The 14,421-nt window shown below is 37.9% G+C and overlaps 1 protein-coding gene across 1 annotated transcript; it reads left to right on the forward strand.

The window, feature by feature from the left end:
• LOC129763438 (membrane alanyl aminopeptidase-like) lies at nucleotides 1–13,830 on the forward strand. Its single transcript, XM_055762505.1, has 7 exons — nucleotides 1–97; nucleotides 10,604–11,269; nucleotides 11,329–12,667; nucleotides 12,724–12,914; nucleotides 12,979–13,144; nucleotides 13,226–13,365; nucleotides 13,424–13,830. Exons 2-7 carry the CDS (start codon nucleotides 10,605–10,607, stop codon nucleotides 13,728–13,730), a joined length of 2,808 nt encoding a protein of 935 aa, XP_055618480.1. The 5' UTR covers nucleotides 1–97; nucleotide 10,604; the 3' UTR covers nucleotides 13,731–13,830.
• The last annotated feature ends 591 nt before the right edge of the window (nucleotides 13,831–14,421 follow it).

The raw sequence follows: 14,421 nt of genomic DNA on the forward strand, positions 1-14,421 counted from the left end.
TCGTCGTAATGGGATGGTTGGAAGTACCCATTGAATAAATCGAAGAGTGTGCTTTAGTTATCTTCTGAGACTGGTGGTGTGTCTTGTATAACATCAGGTACGAGAGCGCATTCGACCAAACTTCGAGTGAATACAGCTGTTACGTTTATCAGATGTTCAATAGTTTATTTCAATGATTATTCATGACAGTGTATGATTCGTGTATCAATGTTAACAAAATAAATGTTTCTTAACTGTGAAACATAAAATTATCTGAAAAGCGATTACTGATAGGATCGTGTAGTGGTGTTTGAAGAATTGCAAAAAAATCGTTACGCAAAAACTTTTAACAGTTATCTTGACTATGTGAAACTTAGAGTATTTTCATCAAAGTATCGAAAGTGAACATGGCTGAACATAATAATTATTTTAGTTATTTGAAATCATATGAAAATATCTGCAAAAGCACTCAGTGATGGTGAAAAAATTGGGTTTAGTCACTTAAAAACATGCTTTTATTATATTTCGTGTGGCAAATGTCATTGTATCGTCACTTGTTTGGAAAATCACGGAAGAAATGATTTGAAGAGCTCTTACGGCGACTTAAAACACAATCGGCTACATCTTCATTGTATCCGATTTGGACTGCTTTGATTGTCATGTAAAGTGTTAAAAATCAACGGTGAGTTAAAGCAGATGTGCATCAAGGAACTTTTGGTTTCAATTTTCAAATGCTAAAAGAAGCCCCAAAGATATGCATATAATGACTCGGTCAATCACATTCTTCGCACTTATGTCATGTCGTGGATATAACCGGAGAGACGTGAGACTACACTTAAATAACTTATCGGTAACAGAAAATCCGGAATCGATTTTTTGTGGCAACTATAGCAATCGCAATGGAACGAATTTTCCCCCTCTGTTGTCAATCGAAGAACACAGCTCTCGCTGCTGGAAAATCCTTATTTCACATCCAGTTTGCAATGCATTGTACTTTGACGCCACCTTCAACCTGGAAAAAACAAATTCGTAGAAATTTAATGTCCGAAGCTCAAAAACACTCCTTAATTCACACAAGCTTTCCCCCGAAATACATCGAACTGTTATAATGGATTGTATTGAAAAAACTCTTTTGTGAAAAATTCGGTAGCCCTGAAAAGCGCCATATTTCTCTGGAATGGATTTATTTAACTTCTCGCGAGATTAAGTTGGTAATATGCCGAAATTTTGTCCTTGTTTTTGTCCGTTATCATCTGTATTTTCACGAGCATTACATCACTTTGTGTTGGATCAGGTACCGGTTCTCCTCTTGATGCCAGGAAAATTGCGGTTCTCCTTCGGATGCCAGATGAAAATTATTTGATCATCCTTCTGTTAAAATAGGCGCTGCGATTACGTTCTTGCTGCCTCTGTTCTGCTTTGCTTCCCGGTTAGAAAATGTATAGTCGGGCCGAATCCGTTCCGTTTTTGACGTAGGAATACGTCTTTCATTTCATTTTGGGATCGTGAAATGTATATTCATCTGCATTCAACAGAAGTTTATTAATTTCTGCCCACTTAGCGAACATCTTGGTTCGATAAGCCGGAACAATAAAAAAAAAATTTAACGTCATCTGCGAAAAGGTGAACGCTGCAATTATTTAGATTGTCCGGAAGATCATTGATATAAAGTGAGAAAAGTAAAGGCCCATTTATACGTTGCTAGTAGCTGACTTGACAGTGAGCAGCTACTGGGCCGGATAACTCGCTTGACAATTGGTTGACTCGCCTTGTCCGTGCACACAGTGTGAGCTCCTGACGAGAAACTAGATACTACTGCATTGGCTTACCAGGGATGCCAGATGATTTTTCAAATGTCCATCAAATAGTCAGAAACAGCTATCAGGTCCGAATTTGACAGATGATTGATCCGGAATCGACTTCTCTATTGGCAGTTTTCGTCTGAGATTTTCATTTTATTTAGTTGCACAATTTTATCCCTAAATACACGCTGACCGTGTATAAATATATTTTGTGCAGAATTTCTTCGAACTGAAGGTACTATTCGAAAAAGCAGAAAGGCTAAAGGATTTCTGCCAGGCATTGAATGCAAGGAAAAGGAGCAACAAATAAAATATTGAAGGAACTCTACGATGATTATCCTCTAGAGTACATAGTAGTGTTGAGAAAAACACCTGAATAAGTGGAAACACTGTTGGATTTCATTGGATCAAAAATACAACGCCAAGATACACTCATGAGGAATGTTATACCTACAAGAAGGAAATTAAAAAACGCCATTAATGTGCCTTTCTTCTGGAATATCGTTCAGATTGTTGTCGATATTTTTTAGGATCTCTGAAAGAATCCATAGCTAAGATAATTCCTGAAGTATGTGATGCTATAAATGGCAATCTAAAATGTTTTTTTTAAATTTTATTCATTTCGCCTTACCAGCTGCTTCGTGTAACAATTTGTGACATAAAAATGATAGTAGATTTGCAGGTAGAATAAATAAGCGTTAGAAATTAACATAATGAATGAAAATGTACTTTTTTAAATCGATTATGTTTTCTGTTTCTTAGAACATTCTTTGAAAATTGTGTATGAATTTTGAATGAAAATTGTGCCTGATAATGATTCTATATTAGAGATTCTCAAGAAAACTACTCAAAAAGAAAGCATGCCCTGCCAGCGTGCATAACAAAATAATAACGATTTCGTTTAAAAACTGTGAGGGTTTTGTTTTTACAATAATTTTCAAGTCTATAAATATCTCCGCATATTTTCAAATATCTTAAAAATAGAGACATTTCTTTACATTTGGTATCCCTGATTCGAACGTTAAATTCTGTTTTTGACGTTTTGAGGGATGCGAGTGCGAGTAAATTCAAAAAACTTTGAAGTAGCTCGCACGCCGGATTACAAATGACACTAACTGGCATGATGTGTTCACACGGTGTGAGAAGCTGCACTGCAGTAACTGACTAGACCGACTCGTATGCTTACTCGCACCGTCTAAACCCGGCTTAAAGGGCCTAGCACAGACCCTTGTGGCACTCCGGATGTTACTGGCAACAGCTGTGAAAAAGTATTGTTACTTATAACAGTTTTGAAACGATTTGACAAGTATGAGTTAATTAGCTGAACAGCATTACGATCGAGGACAAATTGCCAACTCAAATTTTAAAGTAGATTCTTGCGCGTCATTCTATCAAATGCTTTCGAAAAATCCAGCATAATGAGCGCAACAGTACCGGAACCACCTAAAATAAGGCCTATATTGTCACAATTTTTTTATTATTGCCGTTTTAGTGCTGTGACCACTGCGATATCCAGATTGTAATTTATAAATAAGATCGTTCTCAGTCACAATTTAATTAATTTACGTTTTGACAATTGATTCAATCATAGTTTGACATGAAACGTACCCGGTTAAACTTAATGAAATCTTCAAGAGTATTGGTTTAAGGTGAAGGTGGAAGCTAGCCACAAATGGCTGCTACAATGGCGCTCATTTCTTTCATCTCCCTCCCTCACCCCTCGCCCGAAAATCAATAATTTTGCGAAACAGTGTGAAGAAAATGATCGTTTTCGCACACTTCCCATCAAGTAATATCAACCAAACTTTAATCGATTACTCACAAGATATTAAATTTTCATCTGCTTTCGCACCGTATAGTGAAGAACGTCGGAAAACTCGAGCAAGTGCTCTGAAAGTGAAATTTTCGTTTTTCAATCTTCAGCAATGGTTTTGTTTGTATTGGTGGAAGCATCGTTATTTTTTCGACACTGATGCCAAACAACATCATCGAAACAGCTATAAAAACCACTCAATAAAATGTTATTCTGGAGTCATAGCGTCCCATGTCATGAAAATCAATAGAATAAAATTGTGTTGATATCAATACAATTATTATTTTTACGTTTAATGGGTCTATAATGTAAGTTTTAGCAACTTTAACATTGGGTAAGAAAATTGTATTGCAGAGCTCGGAACACTGCCACGGCTGCCTATGCTTTCAAAAACAGTAAACGGAAAAATATTAAATTCAATCTAAATGCCTCGGCCAACGAAGAGAAGGGTTTCACTCCCGACATTCTTCCAAAAATGGAGGTAAAAAGTGACGAACCAGCCAAATGAGCTGAAAGTCACTATAATACAGATATATAAAAAAAAAGAGAAGGGTTAAGGCTTTCCAACGTGAATATGTGAAAACAATACGATCAACGAAGGAAAATATTAAGGAATTATCAAAATCGAGTTACTATGCGCAAGAGCTTGGTAATACCAAAAGAGCCCCAATTCGCATGTGTTATAAATTTGCTCATGTTACGCTCGCGTATAATCAGAATCATATGCAAATGCACCTTCTATATATATTTATATTTGCAATTGTTCATCGGAACATATCGTTCATACATTTTACTTTAGTATTGAATTGTTATTTGTTTTTTTTTTCAAATGTATTCAAAGACTCGTGTCAATGAAGCGCCACACAGTCTGATAAGTGAATTGATCTATTTACGTGTGCTTTGCTCTTCTCTCACAAACACTATTACCCCATTTTTACACGAGGGTTTACCTATACTACTACAATGGCTAGCTTCCACCTTCACCTTAAACCAAATCAATTTGTAAAGATGCACTGTTGAAGAAATGAGTTGGTTCAAGACCTACCGATTCTAGCGCAAAATTGGCCGTAGAATTTTCAAAACGTTTAGTTTTATTAGATAATCTGTTCAAAAAGCTGGTATGGAAATCACCCATCAATGTTATTCTGGGGTACTGATATTGTAAATCGCTCAGAATATGGGTCATTTGTTGTGAACAATCGCAGTCCGGTGGATTGTAGAAATAATCGAACAGAATATTTTCCTCGTTAATGACGATTTCGATTAGTATGAACTCAGTGTTATGCTCCCCTGTATCGCTTTGGGATAGCCAGTAATCTTCAAAATATCATCGGGAGTTGTATTGTTCAACCACGATTCACTAACACATATTATATCGACGTTTGAAATTTGAGCTATTTTTCGCAATTCGTCTAGTTTTGTAAAAATTTTTTCGCGCAAATGCTCTGGCAGTTCATGCAACAAATGGAAAGTTTCTGGGGCGGACTTCATTACTATACCCGGTAAACAGCACTCGTTAGATGTATCTCTTCCCTGGAACCCATTAGCTATTTTCACAGTCATATAGTTATTAAGCTAAAATCAAATGAAGGAAATCGTATGCACTAAGAAACCAAGTAGGGGAAAAATAATAATTAAACACCAATTGATATAACAAATAACTATTAACCATGAGAAAAAAAAACAACAAAAAATATAATTGTCGCGAAAAAAAACCCAACATTACCAATTCGAAGAATAACTTATACTATAATACTTTTTTGATGTGCTCCCGTGGCCGAGTGGTTAGCGTCCCACACTATCATGCCGGGGGTTCGGGTTCGATTCTCGTTCTAGCCGGGGGATTTTTCATTAAAGAAAATTCTTCCGGGTTGCACTGTGGTCACGCGTATTCCAGAGCTTGCCACTCCAGAGTGCATTTAAGGCGTGTTATTCGGCATAGAAATCTCAACCAAGTATTACTAATAAAAATGACGCAAGTAATGCTACGTTGAGAAGGCAAAAGTTCCACTGGAACGTTAGTGCCATCCAAGAAGAAGATAATACTTTTATGATCTGAGACACAGGATGAAAGGAAGAGAGCGGAAAGGAAAGTAAAAACTTATTGAGGGAAGAGAAGGTTCAAGCTCTTCGTTTCTCCGCTTCAGTTTAGCTTCCTTCTTCAAAACTAGTGTGTTGGATTTCATTTTGCGAAGTTCTCATGGATGTAGATCCCTTTATCTGACTTGAAGCCGATTTGAGGAAGTGATTTTCCCAAAGAAATCATTTGGTTGATTCGTAATAGCGAATTGAACCAGTATGAAACGGTTGCTGCCCTCACGAGTGTTGGATCATGCCATCTCACGAATACCCACGAACGAAATGGAAGCTGCAGCACAGCACAACAAACCAGCTTTGAGAATAGGACGGTAAATTTTCATCCTTCAGATACGGAATCCCATTCACGATTAGGTCGTAACGTAGTACAGATCTGCTAATTGCATCTGTGTTGGCATCTACTTCGCTTTCAATCCGGGACACCTTGGTGTGAACGTTAAATCCACCTTGATGCCTCCTAGTCTTCTACTCAGTTCATCGCGCAGCTCATTTCCCAGTTGACTTATCCGTTCCAGTGTCAATTTTCCCTGCTGTGCAATCATCCTAACCAGATCGCTGCTGGAAACATTCGAGTTGGAATTCGGAAAATCAAACACTTGTTCACGCTCTTTGTTGTTCGAGTCTTGTTTTGACATGACAGATGTATTGCTTCTCAGACACAGTTGGCTCAATGACTCTTTCGGGAACGGTGGAAACGGAACGAATGGCGACAATCTATTGAAGTGGCTTGTAAACAACCAGAGCGATCGATTGTGAAAGATCAATTTGTTGTTGATTACAATGATGTAGTAACTGGATAACGATGTCACACCTTTTTTTTATCCCTTTTGTTTATTTTTAGGCTCATTAGCATTTTACAACAGAGCCGAATTTTAATCGATCGATCGCTTATTAAGCGAACGCGCAACCAATGTGGCTACGGAGACCCCCCATACTTTGAGTTGTCGCGACGAATTACCACGGTAATTTTGGTTTATGCGCCGATATTACTCCCATTTCATACTTACCACAGTTTACATTTTACATAGCACATCTTCGCTACGATAAAACCCCATTTGTATCGGCTCCCGTGTACATTGGTCCTGTCGCGATGCAACAATCGCCTAATTTTTGATGCTATGATGGACGATTATTTGGTGGTGCAAGTTATGCGGTGACGATAATATAAACAAGAAGGGGAGATAATGGAAGGGGAATATTTGCACTAGGGTATGAATGATGGATCTCGGCTGAGGCAAATATTCAGTCTTTTTCTATATTCGAAGCAGTTAACATATTTGATACTTGCAGGTATTGTCATTGTTATTGTTTCTAAGCGGTGCCAAAGATAGATTGATGTAGTTATGTGATGTGGAATAATGACGCTGATGCAACAAGTAGAGGAACTGGTACAAATTCGGTACCCCGTGGGTAATTTGGTACCCACCCGGATCTCCGGCGGTAATGAGCGCGCTCTGTTGGTGAATAATAAAAAGTGTTCTAATAATGTAGTAACAAACGTCGGATGCTAAAAACCCAAAATACCTGCGTTTAAAAAAAATTCAAGTTTTGTTGTTTTTGAAATCTCAAAAGTTTTTCATGCGCGTCTATTGAAAAATCATTAAAAATCGAATAGTGAGCCGATTTTAAATATTAAAACTGATTTGGATCACGAAATTGATGTTCTTCAACGAATTCGAGTAAGTGTATCGAGATTTTAATCACAAATTTCATATATTTCATTCCAAAGTGAAAATTCGGTGTGCGGGTAATTTGGCACCACAATGTAAACATAGTGTTGATGATACACTATGCCAAGTATTGCATGCCTATGCAGCAACTACGCTTGCGATTTTTGTAAAGGCTTTTGATTCGTTTTACTTTTTTAGTTAGAAATAAATCGAGATGAAATTTGTTCACTTTTCCTTGAAAAAATCTTTTTTTTGTTCCTGTTTTGTGAAATTGCATGCTTTTTCGTCAAAGTTGAGTTAATTTACGTAAGATAGTGTACTTCACTTTTATTTTGTATGAAAATGTCAAAAAAAACATTTTTCAGTGATTTCAGGACGATTCTTTTAAATTGAAAAAATAAAAATAAATGGGGTGCCAAATTTATACCCAGGCATCTCGAGTACTCGAATTTGAGTTGTTTCACTTCTATGCTCAAAGCTCCGAGCCAAATCAAGATTTTTGAAATCGGTTTGCGGGGAAATGTCCGCAATTGATCCCTTCATAAGCTGACGTAATATGAAGAAATTCCGAGCATTGGCCAAGAGCTAAGTCCAAAAACAAAATGGGGTACCGAATTTGTACCAGTTCCTCTATATAATCGCCTGTAGCCGAGTGTATGGCAATTGCGAAAAAGGTCATACATTTTTCAATGCATTTCAATGCATTTCTTGTATTGTTCTGAGAGGGCAAGGCGAAATATTTCTAAAATTTCGCAACATTATAAAATATGATCCGAAATTATGAACAAGCGACTTGAATAAAATAACAGCGTAGTCCTACATCAACAATGCGGTCGTGTCTTTGACACAAATTTACAGTAACGAGATTGTTCCATACATGAATTCATACAAAACATAATCATTTATTCGTTGATGAATGAAAAATGTTTAATTAATCAATTTTTTAAGATTACATTTTGTTTATTTTAATATTAACCGTAGTGAGATCAGGAATTATTACGTTGATGTAGATCACTTTTTTATCCCTTTTTTTATCTTGGTCCATTGGCCCAAGAAGTATAACATCGAGTCTACCTTGTGGTACCACAATAAGACTTCTCTCCCCAACGCATTCACGAAGACTAACCTCAGGTTGACTATAGATTGTTTATCAATCACTAGCTGACCCGGCAAACTTCGTCCCGCCAAAAATTTGTTTTTTGTTATCAATACCTTCAAACATTCACATTTTCTTACTATGAGCAAGTTCTTGGGTCCAATCGCAGAACTGTTCATTGATTGATCTTCTATTCGTCTCTGTTGAATTTATTTTTACTATAAAATTCCTAGTATTTCTAACAAAACTCATCATTATAATATCAGATTATTTTCAGACACAATTCTCGTTCAAGATTTTTCAACCACTTGTAAATAACATGTTTCTCCGTTACATGGAATATATGTTTTATACGGAAAATATGATAGAATAAAGACAGCCCTAAATCGGACAATTCCTTCCTCGAGTTCTGATCTTATCAACACATCTGGCGATCCTTTTTTTGGTATAGATAGAAGAAGATATAGGAGTGCGTTTCATCACATTAAAATCCATTTCCAGTTTCGAGCAAAGATCAATTTCGCTAGCGCAAACATCAAATGGACTAACAGAACTGCCCATGATTGCATAGGAGACGTAATCGACAACACCATTAGTGTTGGGAAAACGCATTTTTGTTTTTTTTGGCCTACAAGCATAACCATGCAAAATTCCGAAGAAATGATCTGTCCAGTTGAAGGATATTATTGGCTAAAAGATGGCCTAGGGAATTTTGCGGATTAGAACATATTTTTTCCATTTGGAAAACGTTTGCGTATATTTATGCGGACAATCAATCGTTTCAATGAACATTTGTTCGCACAGTTAGACGTAATCACCAGGTTGCACTGTTTGTAGCGTTAGTATATACAATTCCGATAATAGTCAAAACGTCTCCGTCGGTAGTTTCAATTGTTATCGCATAAAATCAAAAAGGTTTGGAAGAAATTTAGAGAAATGTCTGGAAAAGGTGCTCTTGATTTGTTGCAAGTCAATGATAGTACTTTTTTCCTGAAGAATACTCTGGGATATGATAAGAACAGCAGGTTCGGGTTTTTTTTCAGTTAATTGAATTTGTAAAGTCAAGCTGCAATGTTGGTAATTCTAGCAACATGATTTACCACGATCAATCGCATAAAGATGGTGAAATGGCATACTCCAACGGTATGAGTAAATGCTGAGTATGTGGAATAATTCAATGTTGAATCCGAGGAGTTATAATGCTAAGAACCAATATTATTTTAATTTTACTACTGATCTGATTGTTTCATTTCCTACTTGAAGATTCAAATGCAGAAATTTAAGTAATTATAACATCAAAAAACACAATTGCTTGTTCATGTGTACAGAAAATAGTAATTATATGAGCAGCATTTCAATGGTTTCTTATATTCTTCTATTAGGAAACACTAAGTAATAAGTCACTATCGTGACAGACATGTTTGGACATGAATGTGATTCAAATGTAGATTTAGCTTACAGCACATAATACTGACAATTGTTGATTTTCGAACGATGTATGAAAGCTGTATGGAACTACGTCTGTTATGCGGACAAACAGTGGTTTTTCGGAAACGTTTTTTTCAAAATTACTCAAATGTTTTCGAACAAAAAATGTTTGCTTGCATGTTGAGCAAACGTATTACATTGTGTAGAGTGCGAAACAGAGGGGGTGAAGAGTCTAACCATCATAAAAACATTTATTGCACCCTAAAACCTTCACATGCAAAATTCCGTTTCATTTGTTTCATTAGTTCTCGAGTTATGCAGAAATTTGTGTTTCATTTGTATGGAAGCCCCCCCTTAGAGAGGAGGGTGGAGAGTCTAACCACCATAGAAACATTTATTGCACTCTAAAACCTCAATATGCCTAATTTGGTTTCATTTGCTTCAAGAATTCTCGAGTAATGCAGAAATTTGTGTTGCCCCTTAGAGAGGGGGGAGGGGTCTCAAACTATCACGAAAACCTTCCCCGGCCCCAAAACCCCCACATACCAATTTTCATGTTGATCGGTTCAGTAGTTTCCGAGTCCATAAGAATCAGACAGACAGAAATCCATTTTTATATATATATAGATTTCAAAATTCGTATCTGAGATAGCTTCACCTCGTGAAATATTTTATCGTAATTCAAATGCAAATCCACTCATTAACGTTTTTTTTACAGAATGAGGTGGTCGTTCGTGTTTATATTGGTAGCGATCGTTGGACGCATCTCAGGAGAACCTAGTGAAATAAGGGATACATCTCTTGCCGATGTAATTCCTGTAGCTACCGATCTTGAGACATATCGATTGGTAGATGATGTGCTGCCATTGCATTACGATATCGAGTTGACGCCATATTTCGAGGATGAGGATGCTCAACGGGCCTTCACGTTTGACGGTATTGCTGTCATCAAATTAAAACCAAATAAAACGGGTGTCGACAAAATTATGCTTCATGAATCCAAGATGCAAATCCAATCAATATTTCTGAAACGCGCGGACGATAGTTTTGAAGTACCAATTGGGGCGCTAGCGTATAATGAAGCAACCGAAATCCTCACTATTCCGACAAACCAGCCTCTCTCGATTGATGTTGAATATTTTCTAATCTTCAATTACGTCGGAGTATTGGGAGACGACATGCATGGATTCTATAGAAGTTATTTCAACGTTAACAATCAAAAAGTTTGGATGGCCTCAACCCAGTTCCAGCAGACCGCTGCGAGACGCGCATTCCCATGTTTCGATGAACCGAAGTTCAAAGCCACTTTCCAAGTCACGATTAATCGACTAGAGAAACACAAATCATTTTCAAACACTCCGATCCGAACGTCAACATCGTCAGGGTAATATAAATAAATGACAATATGGGATTATTCATGAGGATACATACCATTTCTTGCAGTGATGGCCGTGTCAAGGACGTGTTTGAAAAGACCCCCGAGATGTCCACGTATCTTCTAGCATTCATCGTAGCAGACTACATTGTTAATGAACGATCTAATATGGGAATTCTAGCGAGATCTGAAGCACGGAATCAAACCGATTACAGTTTACAAATTGGTATTGATGTCTTAGCTGCACTCGACGAATGGATTGCGTATCCTTATTCCGAGGTACCGGAAATGACTCGTATGTATATGGCAGCCGTTCCAGATTTCTCCGCTGGTGCTATGGAGAACTGGGGACTTTTGACGTATCGTGAAACGAACATTCTGTTCAGTAGAGATGATGCCACGAGTCTTCAGCAGCAACGTATTGCCGCAGTTATAGCACACGAGATTGCACACCAGTGGTTCGGAGACTTGGTCACATGCGAATGGTGGGACGTAACGTGGTTGAACGAAGGCTTCGCTCGGTACTTTCAATACTTTGGCACGGCTTTGGTTGAAACGAAATGGGACTTGGAGTATCAATTTGTTGTGGAACAGCTGCAAGCCGTCATGCAGATGGACAGTTTGGAGTCCACTCATCCAATGACGCACTCAGTTTACACTCAGGCACAAATAAGCGGAATTTTCGATAATATTTCGTACAATAAAGGAGCTGTCACGCTGAGAATGGTAGAACACATCTTAACTACCGATGTGTTCAAATTGGCACTAAGAGAGTACATCAGGGAAAGAGAATATAAAACCAGCAGACCTGAGCATCTGTTTGCTGCTCTGAACGAACATGGTCACTCTTCGATCCGATTATTTATTGAACCTTGGACGGTACAATCGGGGTACCCTTTGGTTACCGTTAATCAAACCGATGGTGGATTTGTTATCACACAAAAACGATTCCTGTTGAATAATATGTCTGCAAGTGAAGACAATACCTTGTGGCCGTTGCTGCTAACATATGCCACAAAACAGGAAGACTTCAGAAATACAACGCCAATCATCGTAATGGATCGTACCCACAGAATCTCTATTGATGAACCAGAAAAACTCGCATATTTCATCCTCAACAACCAACAAGTTGGGTACTATCGGGTGAATTACGATACAGAAAGCTGGGCTAAGATAAGCAAAGCTCTCAATTCGGAAAATTTTGGTGGAATTCATGTATTGAACCGAGCACAGATCGTAGACGATTTGTTCAATTTGGCTCGAGCAGATGTAGTTAGTTATGATTTTGCGTTGGACATTTTAGATTATCTGCGCAGCGAAACCGAATACCCGCCGTGGCTGGCAGCGGTGAATGGATTGACCACTCTTTCGCGACGAATTCATCTCGAAGATGAAGAACTGTTTGGAGTGAGCAGTATAACATTATTATCGCACATCATGTCTTACAACTGCCCGTTTTCCAGAAATACATTCTACTGCTTTTCAACAAGATATACAACTCTGTGAAATTCGTACAACCCGCTGAGGACGAGGCACGGCTTCTAACTTATCTTCGAATAAATGCGCTTCAATGGGCTTGCAATTATGGGCACGACACGTGCAAGAAAGTCGCAGAGGATACATTCAGAAAGTTTTTCACAAATCGTACCGAGAAGTGAGTATGAATATTGGTGCCTTTGTACTTTCATGTTTCTTTTTATTTCTATCACATTTTCCAGAGTGCACCCCGACTTACGACAAATCGTTTATTGTGAAGGAATTCGTCAAGGCACAGATGAACACTTTGATTTCCTGTGGAATGAATATCTTACAACCAACGTAGCCACTGAGCAAATACTAGTTCTCCAAGGTCTTGGATGTGCGCAAGGCAGAGAGCAAATTTTCGTAAGTCGCAACATCTGTGCATAGAAACTGAAACCTTAGATAGGTGAAAGATATTCCAAACACACATTTGGAACTTTTCAGAAACTGATGGATGCTATCAGCTCGGACGACATTCGACCACAGGATAAGAGCAGCGCGTTTTCGTACCTGCTTAGTAATCCATATACTCTGGATCATCTTTCTGAATATCTGCGGACTTATTATGTTCGATGGGCAGAAGCGTGAGTTGGTGAACTTGTACAAATAGCATACCGTACTATAATCATTCATAAATTTCAGACATGGATCGTACATGAACGTGGCATCAGCCTTCAGCAATATTCTAGCACGCGTTAAGTCCGATGAACAGGTGTCGACTATTGTTTCGTTTGCAGCTAGAAACGAAAAAGTTTTTGGCGAAGCTGCATATAACGCCATTCTGCGTGGCGTAGAGGATTACGACACGAATAAGTTATTCACTGAGGAAAACCGTGAGGAAATAAAGAAGTTCCTACAACGCAAAACAAGTTCGAGTGCATCGAAAATTACAACAAGTATTGCGATTGTAGTTGGGTTCTTGTTAGCTATGTTACGATGGGACTCGTAATGACGTAATGACGGAATGGCTTAGTGATGCTGAACGTATACGGAGATGTATTTCAGTATTATTATTTGTTGATAAAATAAAAGCTGCTCATGTACTGTTATTCATATTTGTCATATTAGAATTCATATAATTATTAAAGTAGGACTACGTCTTTAATTTCTATACTGGGGTGTAAATTCAAATTTTCGAAAACGAAATCGTTACCGGAGATCGAGATTTTGAGCGTTAATAGCTCCTAAACAACTGAATGAAATGGTATGATGAACACTTCATTCGAAAGATGAAATCTATACGTGTTATATACTTTTTTTTATCCAAAATATATATTTTTATTAAGGCTCATATGGCGTCAGCCTAACGGGGCTGGGAGTTCAATATTTGCTTACAACTATGTTAGTAATGCTTACAACTATGTTAGTAATATGTAACTGATTACTCGCGGTTGGCTCGAGGTTAGTATTACAAGTGTTCTCATAATTGGGATGTTGCAATCTTCAATACTCTGTACGTGTGCCCGACACGGAAGACTTCCTATTGGGATGCAGCTGACCATTAATCAGCAACGCCTCCCTAGTCTGTACCTTATATCAATCGTGGTGCGTCTTTCTTGACTCGAGGAATCCAGGATAGAATGGTCACTAGCCGGCAGAATCATCAGCTCTTGGTGAATGATCAGTGGGCTGCACAACCT

The sequence above is a fragment of the Toxorhynchites rutilus genome, chromosome 1 (genome assembly GCF_029784135.1).
Source record: "Toxorhynchites rutilus septentrionalis strain SRP chromosome 1, ASM2978413v1, whole genome shotgun sequence".
Classification (NCBI taxonomy): Eukaryota; Metazoa; Arthropoda; class Insecta; order Diptera; family Culicidae; genus Toxorhynchites; species Toxorhynchites rutilus.